Here is a 19,467-nt window from a genome sequence, read left to right as displayed (position 1 = left end):
GTCTTAGATGAGTGCTCTGCATTTACTTCCTAGCCAAAAATATACATTATCCCATTTGTAACAAAGGAACCCAAGTCTATGAGGAATACTTGGAAGATTTGCAAGGCATTGGAGGTTAGGCACAGTTCAGTGCCATGGCTCCTTACCAGTAGGACATGTTATTAAAGTGCTCTGTGAACTGCGTCAGGTTGGGACTCTTCTCTTCGTTTTGTTCCTTTGCCCAAAGCAGAACTTCTGGGATCTGCCAAGGAAGGAGAGGGGTGGGAAAATACCACACATTAAAATGGGATTTGTACCCCAAGATTCCCAGCTGCAGCCTTTGCTCACAGCCACTTGCTGGCACAAGATCAGCTGTGTCCTACAGTCCAGCAGGTGTCTGGGAGAGCTGGCAGGGAATACCAGACACTGCAGAAGGTCCAAACCCTCCCCCTGCCCTCAGCCCATCCTCATCTCTGTACCTCGATTTTATAGAAGAGTTCAGCATCCAGCAGGGTCAGCTGCTCAGCTATTTCATGGCTGTGGAAATCATGCAGTGTCCCTGGCCTGTGGAAAACAACGAGGAAGTACAAAGTCTCAGAACATGTGATCTGTTTTCTTATCTTGTATTTTGAACTGAGGAAACTCCTGTGTTCCCAGGGAAGGGATGTCCTGGCTCTCAGAGGACACAGATATTGTTATGTGCACCTCTCCTCACCTGGCTGCCACCCCTCTGGCTGCCAGAGGTTTGATGGAGTTGGCATAGCTCAGCATTTTCTTCTGATCCACTTTATCCAGGATGTTCTTGCGCAGCACTCTGGCCAGGCTCAGCTCCCCGCTGCAGACCAGCCGGAACACCAGGTCCATCAGCAGCTTGAGGATTTCCTCTGTCAATTCCACCAAGCTGAGAGGAAGATGGAAAATGCAGGGAAAGCATCAGAGCTGAGACACTGAGCTATGGGGTTTGTATCTGTACCAAGTCTCATTGCTCCTTCCTACAAGCAGAACTGGCTGACTGAAATTCCTCTTCTTCCCAGCTCTTCCTATCCCAGCTCTTCCCCTTTTACTTGCTATTTTAAAACCACCGACCCAATGAGGACACACAGGAAGAATCTGTTCTTCCAACACAAGAGTTCAGCACTACAGGTGTCTTGCTGGTCAGGGGATTTCAGCTCTCATTATAGATGGGGTTAAAAAAATACATTTTCTCTAAAACCCACATTTTCCCAGCTGCCAGATTTCTGTGAGTTACTGACCTTGCATCCCAAAATGAAGAAGGCAACTCACCACAGCTCATCCACCACTCGCACCAGCACGAAGAAGGTGTTCTTACTGACTCGCTTCTTGAACGTGTCTGGGAAGTGGCAAAACTTCTCATATGTTGGTTGCAAATTAAGGAATCAACTCAGTGTAGTCAGACCAGCATCAGTGCAATTCCCAACTGCCTCTAGGAATCATAAAATCATTGAATGATTTGGGATGGAAGGGACCTTAATAATCATCCAGTTCCACTCCCTACCATGGGCAGAACACCTTCCACTGTCCCAGGTTGCTCAGAGCTCCATCCAGCCTTGCCTTGGACACTTCCAGGGATGGGGCAGCCACATTAGAACACCACACTGTTCTGTCCTGATGGAAACTGGTGTTCGATTTCCAGGAGATTAGAGACAATGATATGGCATTAAACCAACACCAGCTGCTGGTAGCAGGAGGTGTGAGGAGGTACTTACACCTCAGAGAATTGAGAGCAGGTGTACCCTGAAACTGTTCTCTCTAAGGTGGAATTTAATGAGCAGCATTTCCCTACAGTGATCTCCTCCACTGGTCTGTGACATCTCAACAGATCTCAGATGTCACCTCCACCTTCCTGGCTGCCCAATCTGCTGCAAGGAGGACAGTGATAGGGGCAAGAGCACAGGTTGAAAAGGGACAGAGAACAAGGTTATGAGTAAGGCAGCACTGGCAGGGGCCTGCAGGTGTACCCCAGCCAGGATTGTCACCTGGCCTGAGCCGTGCTGTGTCCTTGGCTGCCGATCCCAGCTGGAGCAGTGGCTCTGCTGCAGATGGCACTGATGAGCTGCAGCAGGACATGCTGACGTCAGGCTCCCTCTGACGTGGGTGCACAGCACCAGAGCCAGGGGCCCCAGCACTGCCAGGGTGGTGATGGGGCCACAGAGCCTGCCCTGCTGGCAGGGAACAGAGCCAAGGGCAGGCAATGGCAGCAGGGTGCTCAGGGAGAGGCCTTCTCCATCCTCTGCCAGGAATGCTCACCCTGCACATCAGCTACAAGCTCAGCTCAGGACTGGGAGGCCAAGAGCACAGCATCTCTAGGGCTGAGTTTACTGCAGTAAAAGAGAGAAAGTCTTGATGGTTTAATCATCTCTAATATTAAACTACACAGGCAATGCCCATGGCACCTCTGGAAGGCAGAAGGTTCTCTGGTCCCCACTCTAACAAAGGAAATGTCCCAAATGAAAGGCCAGTTCCCTAGTGACATATAAAAAACCTGAATTGCTCCTCTACACTGCCAGGACCCTCTGGAAACAATTCCCAGGTCCAGTATCCCCTGTGACCAGACCTGCCCTGCAGGAATTCCCACTGGAGAGAGTGGAGGTGAAGGAATTCCTGCCTGGGACACCATCAGGGCCAGCACATCACTGACCATGCTGCCAACAGGCTTTTGACCAAAAACCTTGCCACACCAGCTCCCTCCACGATGACAGTGCAGCTCTGATTCCTGGTGGGACTGAACTGCCAGTCATAAAAGGATATCTGTACTGCAGCTTCTTGATGAGCTCTTCAGGGGTAATGAATGTCCTGTATGTAGTCAGAAAGGCTTCACAGTACAGTACCAGATCTAGGCAAAAAAGCAAGAAAGCCTCAGTCAACCCTGCTTTCCGAAAAATAAGCTTTTTGTAAGGTTGAATCCAGATGTACAGAGGAGGACATGGACACATTTTGGATGAGTGAACTTCCCAGAAATGCTGCACTGTTGTCCTCACCAGCAGATGGACCCTTTGGCACAAGAGCAGCAGTGACACTGCCCTTTCCCCACCAGCCTGGCCCTGGCTCCCTTGCAGCACTTGGGCTTGTGCCTCCTAAAAGGGTCAGTGAAAAACACCTGCTTGTGAGACAGGAGTTATCAATAATGTGTCAAGGAAAAACGTAGTTTAGACCTTGGGGATCCTTTAAAAAGATCTGATGGCAGGAGGTGATGCCTGCTCTGTCTTTGGTGCTCAGGCAGGTCACTCTGCCCTCCCAATAAGGAACACACATTGTTTAAACACATGCTGTGGTGCTGCAGACCCCCTGCCCTTGCTGAGTTCCAGGTAATCCAGCCCAGGACAGTGGAAATAGAAGATTATTTCCAGCCAAAAGAAAAGCGAACTGCACTGCAAAAACTGATGCTGCCCCACCAGAGACATGGTGGACACAGCCTGGGCTAATTCATCTGCAGGACAAGGTGCTGTAGTGCCTGGAACTGCAAAGGCTTTGGGCATGACCATGGGCACAGAGGATGGAATTTGAAGAAGCATGGACTGCAAACAGGAATGCAGATGTCAGGTCAAGACTGCAGAACACCTTCAGTCCCAATGCCTCCCCACTGTGGCCAGCAATGCCAAATTGCCAATGCAAATGGGAGCATTGGGCATCAGTCCTGGACAGAGCAGGGCAGGGCAGGGCAGCAGGGTGTGGTGACACTGCACCAAGGGCACACAGGGAGGAAGAGCTCCTGCTGTGCCTGCCCAGGCTGGGCTACACATCAGAGCTTGTTCCAGCCAGGACAGGCATCACCCCACACCCACGTGCTCTAACACCCAGCCACTGCTGGGAGCTGGGAAGGAGCAGGGCACAGAGGGACAGCTGTGCCTCTCCACCTGCAGTGTTTCTCTTGGCAGGAACCTCACCTTCCTCCTGCTCTTAAATCAGGGAGTGCTGCTGCCTCCAACAACAGAGGCTGGGTGCTCACATCAGGGGTGAGCTCCAGGCCTTATCCAGCTCTAATCCTGCATTCACAGCAAGTGCTGTGAGCACTTAACTGACCATGGATTTTATTGCTTATGCCATTTAGCTTTTTCAGAAAACTCAAATGGACAAGAAGCATCATGCAACAGGGCGTGGAGTTACATTTATTCTGGGTTCCCATCTGCCCAAAAGGCAACGTGAGGTAATACAGCTGGTCTGCTCTGGCACTTGAAGCTGCCAAGAAATTCATCTTTAAAGGAAAGCCTCTTAACTCTACCCCTCTGTGCTGTTTGGCTGATTGATTTACAAGCCCCGAATTCTTCTCATTGTAAGCTTAATTCATTAACCCTCTCAGTCACCCAAACAGTGGGTTAGCATAGCACAAATTCCTCTGTGCTCCATTCAGCTCTGTGGCTTGGCAGTGCCTGTAAGCCTGAGCTCAGGCACTGGGAACTGTTGCCTGCCTGAGCTCCCTCCACCCAGGTCTCCACAGCTGTGGGCACATAAAATCCTGCTCTCCCAGCTCTGAAAGGTTCTCCACAGCTCTCACCCCACTGCTTGCAGAACCCTCAGAGCCCCCTGTTCATGAACTGAAGGTCCAGCACTCACCTCTTTATCTGCCTTTCAACAGGAACAGTAGGGAAGTTCTTTGTTATGATGCTTGTTCCAGACAACACAGCAGAGTTTCTCTATCCCACTTCCAGCATGTTTATAAGGGGCATTTCCACATCTCATTTAGACTATTTTCTTTAATATACATTCCCAGCCTTGGCATAATCAACTGCCTTCTCCTCTCTGGTCTGTTCCTAACTTTGGTCCTTCCTGCCTGGACTCAATGCCCTGTGCAGACTGGGAAACACAGCTGTCAGGGGAAGGATTTTCTTGCTAGCTGAATGGTGCTCGTAAGTAATTGCAAACATCTTATGCTACTGTAAAACCCCTGTCATTTAAAAATGTACATGAAAGATATTTCCCCTTTGACTATCAACCTCTAAACTACGAGTGCTGAGTGATTCAGAAGGTTAGAGCTTTGCCTCCCAGGAGATAAGGAGATCAATCCTGGTTAAGGCCATCAGCACAGATGTGTTTGGCAGGTTCAAATTATTCTCTGGAAACACTGCAAAGGCTGTCTTTGCCACAGGTCTTGGAAAGGAGCTGCTTTGTGTGAGTGGTGACTGGGTTTGGACAGATGAAGAGAGGTTTTAACAAATCTAGAGCTAAGGGCTGCTAATGTCCCTTTTCCTCCCCCACATCTCTTGTTTTGTACTGTGGATTCCCTCTCTGAACTGGTCTGGGTGGCTGCCAGGACACAAGTAGTACAGAGTGGGACAGGAGGTGGCACAGTAAATTGAAAATTATGGGTGTCAGCAGAGCAGCACCTGAACAGCCTCCCAGTGTCCACAGGAACTGCATTAGAGCCAAACCAACATCCCTTTTTTCCTCCTTTGAGTCAACAATCATTCCAGTAACTCCTACATCACCACTGCCCTGAAATTCACAGGACAAGGAGCACCACTGAATACAGGATCCATGCACAACAGGCTGGTCACACCTGCTCTCACAGAAGGCAGTGGCCCAGCTCAGCAGGTACAGGGACACAGCACAGCATTGTCACCAGTGTGCCTCATCTGCCAGATCCAGGCAAGGGCTGGGAAGAGTTAATCCCATCCCTGCTGCTAAATGGAACCACCAGGGGCTTATCCAGCTTACCTCCATCTCACACAGATAAACACAGCCCTCCAAGCTCAGAGGATCCCTGCAGACTTTCCCCCAGCCCAGCTGTCCTTGGGGTAAAGGACAGGCAGCCAAAGCCAGGCTGTGTCCCCAGCTCTGTCCCCTGCTCCACGCACCTTTCCTGTCAGTCTCCGTGGCGTGCACCAACAGAATGTCTCCAGATCCACCCCGCACATCTGGCCCATCATCCCCCTGCAATGGGAACACAACCACGTTAGGCACAGCCCAAGCTCCCTTAGGCCTGGTTTAACATTGCTGGGGTTCCAGCTCAGCAACAACTGGCAGTGCCCACAACGCTCCTGGCACTGCTCACAGCATGAGCTGGGGCATGGATTCAGTGCTGGGATAGTCCTGGAATGTGAATCAAGCATTTGGTGCCCCAGAGAGGAGCTGGGCTGATCCTTGCTTGGAGTCTCTGACTCCCTAAGGCCAGGTTGTGAAGCTCAGTGAAAGCTGAACCTTCTGCCCACAGGAGATTGAGCAGAAATGCCACAAATACTCCCAGAAGACCATTAACAGGGCAGCAGCATTGTGTGAGCTGTCTCAGAGTGCAGGATCACGTACCACAGTGGCTGTGGGGTGGGAGGTCGTGCATTCAACTTGCATGTTCCTGGAACATCAAAACCTAGTGAGTTCATTCCCTAATCTGGAGTCATTTGGCCAGAGGTCACCTGAAACCATGCAATAACTGGCAGAAGGAAACAGCCTTGCTAATTGCTTGACCCCTGCATTACCATTCTCTAAAACACATCTTTCTTCCAGCTACTGCATTTCACAACTTAAAATATGCAAAAACGATCCAGCACTTAGCCAGCAGTTCCCACACTGCAGGAAGCAGCTCACAGTGACAGTTCTATACTGCTTCAAACATGCAGATCATAAAGAAAAGAAAGAAAAAAGACACTAAAAGACAGATCTGCTAGTCCCAAATGTTCAGAAATCACTGATTTTAAAATGTTTTTTAAAGGTAACAATCCATCAGAGGAGGCTGGAGTTGTGTCTGGCTTCCCATAGGAATGTCTTTATCATTTCAACATGCAGAACAGTGCAACAATCATGGATTACAGCCATGGAGCAGCTCTAAGATGTTAATTTTTCAGGTGACCCTCTGGCAAGACTCATGAAATACTACTTAGAGAAAAAGCAAAAGCTTCTCACTCTCTCCTGCACATCTCAGCTGACCAAAGAACTCCTAAAGTGCCAGTAAATGATCCATTCTCTCTATTTTTCAGCCAAGACCCCTGACAGTCTGAAAGCTTCAAAAGCCTGCATGTTCCCTCCAGCTGCATGTCAAAGACAGCGTGGCTCCAGAGCCCAGTGAGCAAAGCTGGCTGGGAGTGTACCCAAGGCTAGACACAAAGCTGTTTCTCAAACACAGAAAAGTTCCTTTGGCTGCTCTTCCACATCAGTAACATCATGTCCTGCTCATTCACCTGCTGAACCTGCTGTCAGAGAGAAAGGCCAGCACCATCCCCCACACCTGGATTTATTCATTTCAGACTGTCAGAGGCTGAAGAGGTGGGGAGAGGCAGACTGGGAAAAGGGCACAGGATGTGCTGGTTTTTGGGGACACATTTTGTTAAATCCTCACTCATTGCTGGTGCTCCCTGCCTGTACCAGCATCTCATACTTTAACAGCACCTTTCACACACACCCCACTTCTGCTGCAACATAGTTTTTCTTATCAAATAAAAGGTGATGCCTTGTTTGTGCACACAGAGAATAACATTTCAATTCAGAGTAAACCAAAGAGTATGAAAACAAACCCTGAATACACCTACCTCTTGCTTCAGTGTTAATCTAGACATGATTTCACTGTGGTCAATGAGGGACAGCTCATCTACCTCTTCCTCCAGATGTGATGACTCCAAAGTATCTGGTGACTGTGGCTGCCTGTGAAAAAAAAAGGGAAATAACCTTCATCAAATGACAGTAAGTACACAGACACTCTGGAGGTAAATCTTTTGCAAACAAGCCCGAATGTCTGTCTCTAAGTCTGTTGCTTTGTGCATCTCTTGAAAAAGAGAAAGATAAACCTTTAAGACCTGAACACTTGTCTGTCTGCATTTCTGGCAGACGGGATTTTACTATAAGTACACACTTCCATGTCTCCTTAATCCACCAAATTTTTAGTGCACACAAATCTAAGCCCTTCCTCAAGTGTATAGAGGCTGAGCACACTACACATACACATCTTAGTCAGTTCATGACCCGTTGTGCTGATACAAGGGGAGATGACAGGCTCTTGTTCTGCAGGAAAATAGAGCAGAAAATCATGACCACTTGTTTGGTGGTACCTCCCCCTCTAGAATTCCTACCCCCAAAGGCTGGTACTCTTGTGCCAGGACATGTCCTTTCTGTGCCTGTACTCTTAAAAAGAAAAATAAAGTACTTGTTCCTCATAGCTCTCCCCAGGCACAGGCCAAAATCCCGTGCAGCAGTCGGTACTTTGGGCAGATAGAGAGCTTTGCAGAGCACTCTGGTGTTGTGTCCTTCACTGCAGGGATTAAAACCCTCAAACCAACTGCAGGAAAATGGGGAGGAAAGTTGACTGTCACACACAAATCACTGCTGTTCTCTATTTTTGCTCTAGAAATGCAACTGCAGAGCAATCTTGAGCAGCAGGGAAGCACTCACTCCACTCCTTCTGAAGCCCATCTGTTACAGCTTGCACCTCTTCATTTACATAGGCAAATGACAGCTAAGAGCATTAGAAGGGATATAAAGCCTCCTACTCCAAGGCCTCAGCCAGCCTCTAACTAGCAAGGCTAGGAAGAAATTTCCCTCTGGAAGACTGTTCCAAACAGCAACACAGACTCTTTTCACACATTTCCCCAGAAGCAGGAGGGAACAGCCAGTGTCAGTGACAGCATTGCCACTGAGATGGTCTGAGGATGGCTGACACAGGCTGCATTAACCCCCAGGGGCTCCTTGATTTCAGCAAGGATATCTTCCAGGATTCTCCTCATTCAGCAGGATCCCACCATGCACTGGCAGTGCATAAAAAGTGGGCTTAGAAGTTTAGAGCACATGGAGGAGGTTTTAGGGCAGCTGTGGTTTGGCAGAGGGGATGTTGGGGCTCTGCACCCTTCAAACCTGGCAGGAGGACAGCAGGGGGACAAGGCTCACCTTTCAGCACCATCTTTGCCCTCCTTCCCCATGGCACTGCTGCTCAAAGCGGAGTCTTTGGAGTGGCTGTCTTTGACAGGGGGAGATTCCTGCCAAGAGAAAGAAGTTTTTCATCATTACACGGGGTCCTTGAGCCCAGCCAGCCTTGCATTTACAGTCTGCCTGCCTTCCAATGGCCCTTTACTGTAAATTCTTGCAGAGTTAAAGATTGATGCAAGTTAATGCCAAATGCCAGGAAAACACAGAAGTTAATCAGACAGGAAATTTGGGACCATCTCTGGAGGCTAGTGTAATTAGTACTGTTTGCTTTTAACATTGTGAAATGATGCTGAAAGTTACAACACAAGTCAGCTGTTGTCTTGGATTTTAACCCTCTCATGACCTTTTATTTTTCCTCCAGCCCTTCCTGTTGAAATACACTCTGCTTTAATCCAAACAGACACAATCAGCTCTAAGCTCTCCAGTTTCAGTTCCCCTCCTGACCACAGCCCCCCCTGCCTCAGGGGGGATGCTCACTGCTTCCTACCTCCCTTCTCTCCCATCAGAAGAGGTTTTGCAATGATGCAACGTTTGCACTCCACAACTCAGGGCTGTGGAAATGAGGCTAATGCAAAAAAGCAGAACCAGCTGAACCCGCGGCATGGAACAGCAGGTAGAGAGCTCAGAGCAAAGATACAGCATTTAAAATTAGCCATTTATTAAGGAGACAAATGGCCATGAACAGCAAGTGCGACTATTAATCCAACAGTGTTGGAGTTCAGAATTATTTAACATCATGCAGAGTGAAACTTGGATATGCAACCTAGTGAACAGACAGGACTGAAACCACTTCAGCATGGAAATACCCTGCTGAGCCTGGGTTTCTTGGTGTCTGCAGGATTTTTCCAGACTCTATCTGTAAAGCCCTTCACTTCAAAGTTGAGAACCCGCTCACAGCTGCCCAGAAGGATGGGCCTGCCCAGATGTGTCTCCTGAGGGGAAGTGATGGGAGAACTATCTCTTGGTGTAGTTGACACCACCATGGATAAAGGTCTTGGGGACTTCCTGGAGGAGATGTGCCTTCCAAGAGGGGGGCAGGCAAAAGGATCACCACGGACTTCTGCCAGTTTCCTATGACCCAACAGGAAGGTGGAACCTCCCTGGAATGGAAAACGCCCTGGCTCCTCTAGGAAATATCTGACACAAGGCTTGAGTAAAGGAAGAAACACTGTGTGAGTACAATGCTAAATCAATAATTTACTTTGCAACCAAACAGTGAAGGAGAAAATAAATATTTAGTGCAGAAGGCTTTCTGTATTAAAATAGGGAAGGCAAAGCAGTTACAAGAAAAGATGTGGCCCCAGGAAGGCAACGGGGTGCAGCTCTCTGGAAGGGAACTTCACGCAAGCAGCTCCAAACAGCCAGCAAAGCGCAAAGGAAACAGCGTGGCAGGAGGAGCCATCCCTGACTCCTGCCAGGGCTCAGCGTGACCCCAAAAGCATCTCCTGCTCTGCATCTGCACCAAGAGGACCCCCCAAACCTGCAGCCAGGAGTGGGCAAGCAGAGGGATGGCTGGGGAGCTGGGGCAGCAGGAGGGACAGGGAGCTGCAGTGTGCAGAAGAGGCCGGTGCCAAGCGCGTGAGCCGCGGTGTGAACTCGGCATGCACCAGCAGCCCCTCTGGGCTCCGGCCTCCCGGGGCTGTTACTTACTCCTTCAGAGCGAGGGAGTTCCCCGTTGCTCTGGCCAGAGGAATACAGATTGACATATTCACCCTCACCAGTCTCCTCACTGGCGTTTTCACTCTAAGGAGACAGGATGAAAGGAAATACGTGATGGTGCCACCCACCAGCAGTTCATGGCACAGAGAACCCAGGAGCAGAACTGCCCTCGGCAGCTGCCGTCACCTCCCTCGGAGCTGTTCTGTCTCTGTGGCCAACACTGGCCACTGAGGCTGCTCCATCCTGGGGGTCTCTATTCCTGGCTCTGGGGGACTGTCCTGAGGGCCCTGGGCAGCAGCAGGCAGAGTTCAAGGTGCTGGAAGCGGAATGTTCAGAGCTGGACACAGAGCTCCTGTCCTACCCAGGGCAGTCCTGCTGAGTGCAGACCAGCCCTGCAGCTCTGCAGGCATCAAAGGTGTCCCCCAAACTAGGCTACAAGCATGGACTAGACCCATCACACCAGAATAAACCAAACTCGAGGCCTTCTGGGATATAAGAAGGACCCAGGGCAAGGAAGATGCAAAGCAAGGTCACATCCAAAGCATGAAAAGCTGCACATTTCCTCTGTAATCAGTGACCCTCTCCCAAACCTGGCAGAGAGGCAGCACTAGCATGGCCTGTGCTGACAGCTCTAATCCCATCAACTCTCGGCTTCGCAGCAGACGAAAGAGGAACTGTCTTGAAAATGAGGTGCTCAAAAAAGTGTCTGTAATGGACAGACCTGCTCAGTGATGTGCAAAGTGATCCGGGACCTCAAACTAGCAGAGTGGGGACAGTGTTAGCCTAACTTCACCAACATGTGACCACCTGCCACCAAGCACACAGCTGGGGCAGATGGGAACGGGGAAGAGCAGGAACCTGGAGAGAACAATAGGTTTTATGCACTGGAGAGACAGAGCTGGAGTGTACCCACTGCTCCTGGTGACTTAGGAGGGAGCAGGTGGCAACTGCAGGAAGCAAACTGCTGTTAGGAGCCCATGTTTAGTAACTACCAACCTCACAAAACACTTCTTTACCTCCCTCAGCTTTGTCTTACAATTGCAGGAAGTTACAGCCAACTCTCCCCTTCACCAGCATTTGACATTCTGTGTTTCCTACATCCACCTAACATTTTCTAAAACCTGCTGAGGTTGTCCATTTTTTTCTAGCCATTTTTATATGAAATTTCCTCTCTGCGATTCACACACATTTGGAAACCAGACTAGACCACAATTCAGCATGTATTAATACCAGAGACATTTTCTTTAAAAAAAAACAAACAACAAAACCCAACAAATAAAGGCAGCCTTGCTTTAAGGTGCGTTATCATCTCTTTGGATAGTCTCACCGAAGGCGTCTGGAGAGAATCAGTGAAAGAGGATTCAGAAGGAAGGCAGACAGGAGCATTCCCATTAAAGCTGCTCTCCTGAGAAGAGGAGTTTGGCACATCCACAGTGCTGGGTGACTGGCTGGCTGCAGCGGGCACCGCTAGGTCGGGGCTCTGGGATGGATGGATGGGTGGAAAAGGCGGGGTGGAGCAGGAGGAGGTAGAAGAGAGGAAAGGAGGTATGGAGACTTGGTTGTGAGGCACAAAGTCCTGGGAGTAGGACCTAAACACAGATTTGTACTGCAGGACACAGAGACAACACAACACAAAAAACAAGGAAGATGGGGAAAGGAAAGAGACAGACAAAAGAAAAAGTAATTAGATTGGCAGCAGCGTAGCAGTGGCAGCACAAGGCATTTCTAACACAGGCAGCACTATTTTATCACCCACATGCTAGAGCAGGGGTTGCTACCTGGGATACATCAGCCAGGCTTTTCCTGGAGAGGCATGTTCTTGCACCAACAGCAGCCTGGCTGCTCATCTCACAGAGGGAAAGTGAGCAGCCAGGTGTGACCTGCAGGTATCCAGCCTTTCCTGGCAGGGGAAAACCTGCATATCTCAGGACTCCTAATGCAGTGACCCTGAAAATCACCTGAGTGCAGGAAAGGATGTGATGGCACACAGCACAGCTCTGAGCACGCTGGAAGTATCTACATAGAGAAAACTACTTCAAGTGCTTATTGCTTTTCTGGGATTTTCCACAGGATCCAAATTTAAGATGCTTTTTGCTCCAGCCCTGTAATTTAACAGCTACTGTATCAAGTCTGTTCCAGAACACACAGCTCCCAGGGAGGAGTGGCTGGATACTGCCTTCAAAGTTACACTGAAGGATAAAGGAGATTATGTTGCTACTCCTTCCCATCCCTGAAAAACAGGGAGCAAAAATGGTAATTGCCCTCCGGAGTGATGAATTCCTTATCAAACCGATCCTTTAATGCAGTGCCTTGAAGAGTCAGCTGAAGAGATGAAAAGAGATCATCTGCTTTATTTCACTATCTCTCCTAATCATCAGATTACTCTTCAGATAATATTAAACAGGGTGCAGTGGGAATATATTGTGCCAAGAAAAACAAGAGCAATCTTCTGTCTTTTAACATCTGGTGCTAGTAAGATTTGCCATCGGGGTAAGTCCAAAACAAAGCTGACAACCATTTTAAAAAAAAAAGACAATAATGCTAAATATCCTGGAGAGAACTTTATTTGAAAATCCACAAAGCTGGTCATAGTCAAGTGGACTGAAAGAAGAATCACATCATCCAAAAAACCCCAGGCTGGAAACGCTGTTGTGGCGCTGTTCCATTGAGGGATCTGCTGCAGAAGGACAGTGCAGTACAGAGCTCTCAAGAAGCACAACTTGCTGAAACCAGACTGAAAAGTGACACTACTGTGATGTAAAAAGAAAGGGAATCAAAAGGCAGGAGTTGGAGAGTTCAGTCTACATTTTCTCAGGAGAGTTGAGCGGGTAAGAAAAAGCAAAGTTTAGTCCATCACCTAAGCCCCAGCAGCAGCACTCAGCTCAGCAGTGGTATTTTTGTTTCTACCTAGGAAAGATGTGGGCTTAAAAATCTAAACTGAGAACAGCCTCAGACCAGAAGCCTGGTCAAAAAAGCTTTTCCACTACAAAGGAAAGGAAATGTAAAAGGTCAATGACTAGACTTTACCTTCTATCGCCTTAATCCTTGAGTAGCTGTGCCTTGTGCCTTTCACAGAGTCCAGCAGTGCTCTGGGTGTATTCTCAGGGCCCAAAACAAATTGCAGGCCATAATACAGAGGAGAGGAGGGGGATGCTTTGGAAAGAGAGCTTAGAAGGCTACTGAAAAAGAATTAAAATGCAAATCCCCACCATGTGCCTGTGGCTAAAAGGAGACTGGCTCTAGGACAGGCTCCTCTCTCTTCCTGCCCGTTTCTTTCTGGATGAGCAGCGCTGGCTCCAGGGACACTGTCAGCTTTTGGAGCTGCCTCAGTAACAATGACAAGTCTAATCTCTGTATTTACTTTCTGCCTGGATAAATGCTCTACACTTATTCATTTTCACTTGCATGGCACAAACCACTAAATCCCTCCTAAGACGCCAGCCTCATGACATCATCTTGGCTTCAGCAGATTCATTCTGCCTGCCTGCTATTCTATGATCTCACTGGCACTAATACACCAACCATCACCCCAAGTCCCAGCCTAGACCCCAACCCTCTGCTCAACAGCTCAAGAAGGCACACAACAAACTGCTGTGCTGATAACAAGACCCTTTGCTCCTGTAGAGGAAATAATTAGCTCCAGCAGAAGCTCTGTGCCAGCTCCCCCATTGCTGGATTTCCTGCACCCACATGACACAGGCGGCACATGCTGTCCTTCACTTTGTAGTTGATGGACATCTTCCACCCAGGAGGTCCAAGGGGTTTTGTCCTTGACCTGCTGAACCCAGAGGAAAAGCCAGGCTTTTGCAAAGCAGCAGTGGAGCTCACGCAGGGCAGGAGTGAAAGGAAATGATTGTGCTCAGCCAAGTCACTCTGGGACAAGCAGAGCCCTGCGTGAGGCGCTGGCAGGGTTAGCTCAGGGCAGACTCTGCTTCCCTGCCTGCAGCCTGGACCAGCAGCTCCAGGAGATGAGTTACTGCTTCTGGGACAGGAACATTCGCACAGCTCCTGCCTCGAGGAGTTTCATATACATTAATCCTAATTTGAAGGCAATTTAGACCTAAATATAACATAACATTGCAAAAAATTTAGAAGTTTGAATGCAGATAAGTCAGTATTGACAATCATGGTACGTTTCTCTCTCCATGGTCTCATAATACACCTCCAGAACTACCTCTTGGTATAAGGTATGTTGAAAATGTGAGTTTAAGTACACATGAAAATGCATTAATCTTCATTATGTGATCTGTGAATAATTATTTAAGGATGCAGACAGGCTCTCAGCATGCTGTTAACAAAGGGAACAGTGCAGAGAAGCCTTTGGCGTGCTGGCATTAATTAGTCAGCCTGCTCTCAACTTCCAGTCTTGTTGTAAAGTTGCATCTTGTAGAAGGGGAGCCAGGGAGCCCCCTCCTTCCTCTGGAGCCTGCAAGCAGCTCTGGAATTCCAGTTATGCAGCTGTGCTGGGACAAGAGCCAAGAGTGAAACATACTTTTCAAAGGGAAAAAACCCACCCTGCAGTGGAGATGATGTCCATATGGCACCCACTCCTGCTGCTCCCCAGTCTGACCCAGCCCAGCCAGCAGCTGCCTCAGCAATTGCAGCAATGGCTTCCATGGGATCTGGGTGTTGTTCATCTCCTCAAAGCCTTGTCATCCTCTAAAATAAATACTTTTTTGGGGAGGGGACAGTTCATTCAACACAACTATCACAAGGAAACAAGCCATCCTTTAGTGCTGACCCCAAGAGGCAACAGTTTATCTTGGAAACAAATCAGTGCTTGTTTTAATCAGCTTCTCAGAGGTTTCCTGCAGGGTCAGCAAGGCCTTGGCTATGGCTTCATGGACACAACTTCCTACTTGATGGCTTTGCTTTAAGTGAGGCATTTCCAAATAATTTCTGGGAAAGCCAGAAAACAGGGTGAAACAGGGATCTTTGGGAAAGGATGCTCTCCTGTATCCAAATTCTGGCCATACCAGCATCTCCCACCACAGGGATGGAGGGGCTCCCAGCAAGAAGGACCCTGACCTGTGACAGCAAACGGCTGAGACAGGGAGAAGAGAGAGCTCCCTCTCCTCTCACCAGTGCAGAGGTTTTTAAAAAGACTTCAGTGCCACTTGGGAAGTGCTTGCACAAAGCAAGCTTTGAGCTGGGAGCAGTCTTGTCTCCTGGGAACAGCAGGAAGCAAACGTGCCTGGCCCTGAACATTTACCACACACTGTGACACACAGAGATCTCCCAGAGACAGCATCTTTCAACCTTTTCAATTTGCTGCCTTTGATTTTTTGCAACAGTGAATATTTCAGAACAGCTTTCCATCATTAGAAGCCGTGTTCCAGGATGTCCCAAAGGTCAGTGACATTCTGGCTGTTTATTTGGATTAGATGGCAGGAGATAAGCACTCTAATAGAAAACTTATTTCAGGAGTGATGCTTCTTCACACTCACTAGGCATGGCTGACCACAGCTAACAGGGAGACAGGGATATATATGCAGAGAGTCAGTGGTTTCAAGTTACAGCAGTCTCCAACCCAAATCCAAAGTTGAATTCAATTATATGGCTGACAGAGCATCTGCAGCATCAGCAGACACAGTCTTTACCTTTTAAGCACAGCCTTCTCAGTTACCCTATGGACTTCTGCCAAATTAATCTGCTATCCTGCCAGACACTCCCTGATCAGGTAGAGCATCAGACTCCCAAAGTATGAAGCTATCAGAGGAAAGAATCAATCTTTTAGATCTCCTATGCTAATGTTATTAAGGGAACAACATGGGCAACATGCCAGAACTGGGTGCCCAAATTCTAACAGTACAGAATTATGTTCACAAAATACTGGGTGTTGCAAAGTCATTAGACCCTAAGAATACAATTGCACAGACAGCTATTGGAAAAGACTTCCTATCTCATGACACAATGCTGGGCTTCCAGGTACTTTTGCTAATGAGGAAGGAAATGCTCCTGCAATGAATGGCTGGAAACACAAGCTGCCAACAGAATGGCTTCAAGCACTGCCACAGGAAAGGCAGCAACTCCTCAGGCTGGAATGTTTCTCAGCAAGGCCTCTGACCTGGCTACAGAGCTGACTTCCCTGCTTTTAACTGATGGCTAGCACAGTATAGGGATGGATGGGGCTTGTTGTGTCTCCTGGCTTCTGCACAATAAAACACAAAATTCACAAAATTCCTTGTGGAGGAGAGATTCCTGCACATCTTTGCAACAAAACAAATAAGGGGACAGCAAGGGGAAGAAAACGTTTGTAAGATTTATTAACCACGCTGTCATGCATCCCTCTTTGGAAAATATCAGAATTCAATTCACTTGCACCTACAGCATCAACTCTTTAGCTTGTGGACAAAGCCCTCAGGTCAAGATGGCAACTCTGGAAAAGACGGAGGGTGGAGACCAAGACAAGGCTTCTAAAAAATCAGTCACATGAAAAACAAGGGGTGTGTGGACTATGAAGCCAATATGGACTGCTTAGAGAGACCTACAGAGACCTGCCGTGTTCTGACTGCAAGGAAAATGTATAAACCCCCAGAGGAGGTGATTTTCAGCATCAGGATCCAGTGATGCCAGCCAGCAACAGCACTATTAACACCAGTGCCCAGGCCTGCCACGGGTAATGGAAATGAACATAAACACAGAAGGAATGCTAAACAGGAAAGGCAAAACAATACCTAAATCAGACCAGCTGGTTAAAGGGATGCAAATCTTTTCAATCCCCTTCCCCTCTGCTCCAAATTAAGGAGCCAAAACCTTAGGACAGAAATGAACAAACACATTATGACTTCCCAGCCGTGGTTTGACTGAGGCTCCCAGCAAATGAATGAAAACAGCTCTATCTCTGCTGAGGGCCAGAGCCTGGTGAGTGCTGCAGGCTGGAAGAAAGCTACAGGAATGGGAACAAGGCAGGGAAAACATGGGAAGCACATGTCTGCGTTGTGCACGCCTTTAATCACTTATCTGACCCCCCTTTTCCTGAACATACGTTAGCATGCACAGAAGAAAGAAAAACAGTTGCTGTGAATTTTCTGTGCACTTGCTCAATTTGCTCAAGAATGGTGAGAACAAGTGAGAACAGAAGTGCTGAACTGGAGCTTTCATAAGGAAATCACTTGCGCCTTCTGCTGGAATCTGACAGCCAATTGGTTCCTGGAAAATTACTGGAAATGTTTCTTAATTAAAAAGAAAATGTAAGGAAAAAACCCTTATTTCTCCACAGTGAAGGATGCAGCCAAATTTCCACTAATGGCATGTACATGCCTTGGAGATACAACTGTTCCTTGTTTCAGGGAGGAAAAGCTTCCACAAGACTTTCTGCAGCCCTTGGTGGAAAATGTGAGGATGGGCAGCAGTGGAGCTCGTCACAGGATGATTTCCTCTATCAGTGCAGAGTTCTTCAGCTGCCAGGAAGTAATGAGATTTCAAGATCTGATTATTCCTGCTGCTCGGATACCTGCCCACCCATTTCCAGGCAAACAGCACAAGGATTGATTAAACCAAGGGACAGTAGCTCTGTCCTCACAAGAAGAAGGGAGGGAGATTATCAGCTGGAGAGAAACTACTGCCAACCATAACCAACAACAATGCCTTCTTGTTGCAAATCTCCTTTCCCACTGCTGAGGACTTTCAAAAGAGGTGGGAATCCCATGAATTATTCTTGACAGTACAGCCCAGTTGTCCCCCCAGTGTGGGATTTAATGGCTCAGCTATCCATGGGATGGGCAATAATGCAATTCCTTAAAACACCAGCCCTCACTACCAACACAACCCCTGCTGGCACAGAGGCCAGACACGAGTCAGACTCTGTTAAAAAACAGCTCAACTTGCCAAACCTATGAGGTCTGATCCAGTTGCTCAAGATCTGCCTCTCTCCAGTAAAAGCTATTACCTCTGACACAATTTCCTGCAAAGGAGGGGAAAGCACAATTAGTGGGCTGACAGAGCAGTGGTGGCAGCTGGGCTGCAACAGCCCCTACAGTGCTGATTGGAGGGAAAGGAGTCAGGGCTCTAGAATAATTCATCCATTAAAAATTAAAAGATGCTCTGAACAACTTCACCTCCTTTCTGCTGTCTGAAAACAGTCTTGTTAAGCTGTGTAAATCAGGAGTAAGGCACTAATCCTTCACCTGGAGCACAGAGCAGAGGGGATAACAAGCAGAATGCGGTGCAAGCTCAACCTCCCTGCTGCTGGCACGTGAACAGATGGTGACAGGGACAGGTCCAGAGGGACTCCTGTGTCCTCTCTAGGCCAGTCTCCAGGGAAGGAAAAAAAGCATGGAGCACTTTCTGAAGATTGGCTACGCTTGCAGAGCCTTGTTGACACTGGGTCAGTGGACACAGCCATCGAGTTTAGCAGCTCAGACTTCCTGGTATTGATCCAAGGAGGCTTTTCCTTCCTGTGCAGAATGAATAACAATGCATGTAGGAGACATATAATTTAAGAAGATCTGATATCCACTGCTGCAATCTGGGCACACAAGAGGACAACTGTTCAGCTAGCATGTCTGAAAGGTGTGCTCTCCCTGGGGCTGGTGGCAGCTGACACAGATTTTTGCCAGGTTTATTGTTCACCAGCGCTCACCTGAGTGGCCTTTCTCTAGGGAGAGAGGAGAAATGAAGACAAGACAATATGAGGAGCAGAGCAGCATCCTAAAGTGCTACTGGTGCAGCTCATGGCATCCCTTGAGTGAAACCTCACAGAGTGGATTGAACAAGGGTGTCACCCTGGGAAGGATCCAAACCTCCACAGCTGTTTCACATCTCTGTTTTATTAGGGATAGGGGAAATGGGATAAACTATGGTTACAGTATTACATGGGTCAGCTATGATGCATGTAAGGACATTGGTATTTTGCAGCTCAAAGAGACAGTTTTTCATAGTGAAAATCTCATTTTGGCTGTGAAAAAATAGACCAGATAGAGTAATGAGAAACTATGAAATTATCCTAATTTAAAGGCACTA

General features: G+C 48.1%; 1 protein-coding gene across 6 annotated transcripts in view; it reads right to left on the bottom strand.

Annotated features, from left to right (window-relative positions):
- Nucleotides 1-19,467, bottom strand: part of RAPGEF1 (Rap guanine nucleotide exchange factor 1) — an 84,001-nt gene that overhangs the window by 5,948 nt on the left and 58,586 nt on the right. For 2 of the 6 annotated variants that reach the window (XM_015644622.3, XM_015644623.3), the window contains exons 12-21: nt 11,831-12,109; nt 10,495-10,587; nt 8,806-8,894; nt 7,458-7,569; nt 5,793-5,868; nt 2,749-2,833; nt 1,264-1,356; nt 695-880; nt 459-543; nt 147-241 (exon numbers count right to left, since the gene is read on the bottom strand). In XM_015644622.3, the coding sequence (XP_015500108.1) occupies nt 147-241; nt 459-543; nt 695-880; nt 1,264-1,356; nt 2,749-2,833; nt 5,793-5,868; nt 7,458-7,569; nt 8,806-8,894; nt 10,495-10,587; nt 11,831-12,109 (1,193 nt within the window). The remainder of the gene's footprint in view (nt 1-146; nt 242-458; nt 544-694; nt 881-1,263; nt 1,357-2,748; nt 2,834-5,792; nt 5,869-7,457; nt 7,570-8,805; nt 8,895-10,494; nt 10,588-11,830; nt 12,110-19,467) is intronic. The other 4 variants (XM_015644624.3, XM_015644625.3, XM_015644626.3 and 1 more) reach the window with 3 other exon arrangements.

The sequence above is a fragment of the Parus major genome, chromosome 17, assembly GCF_001522545.3.
Source record: "Parus major isolate Abel chromosome 17, Parus_major1.1, whole genome shotgun sequence".
NCBI lineage: Eukaryota > Metazoa > Chordata > Aves > Passeriformes > Paridae > Parus > Parus major.
The sequence above is the reverse complement of the archived record's forward strand: the minus strand, read 5'-3'. Positions and strand labels throughout refer to the sequence as shown.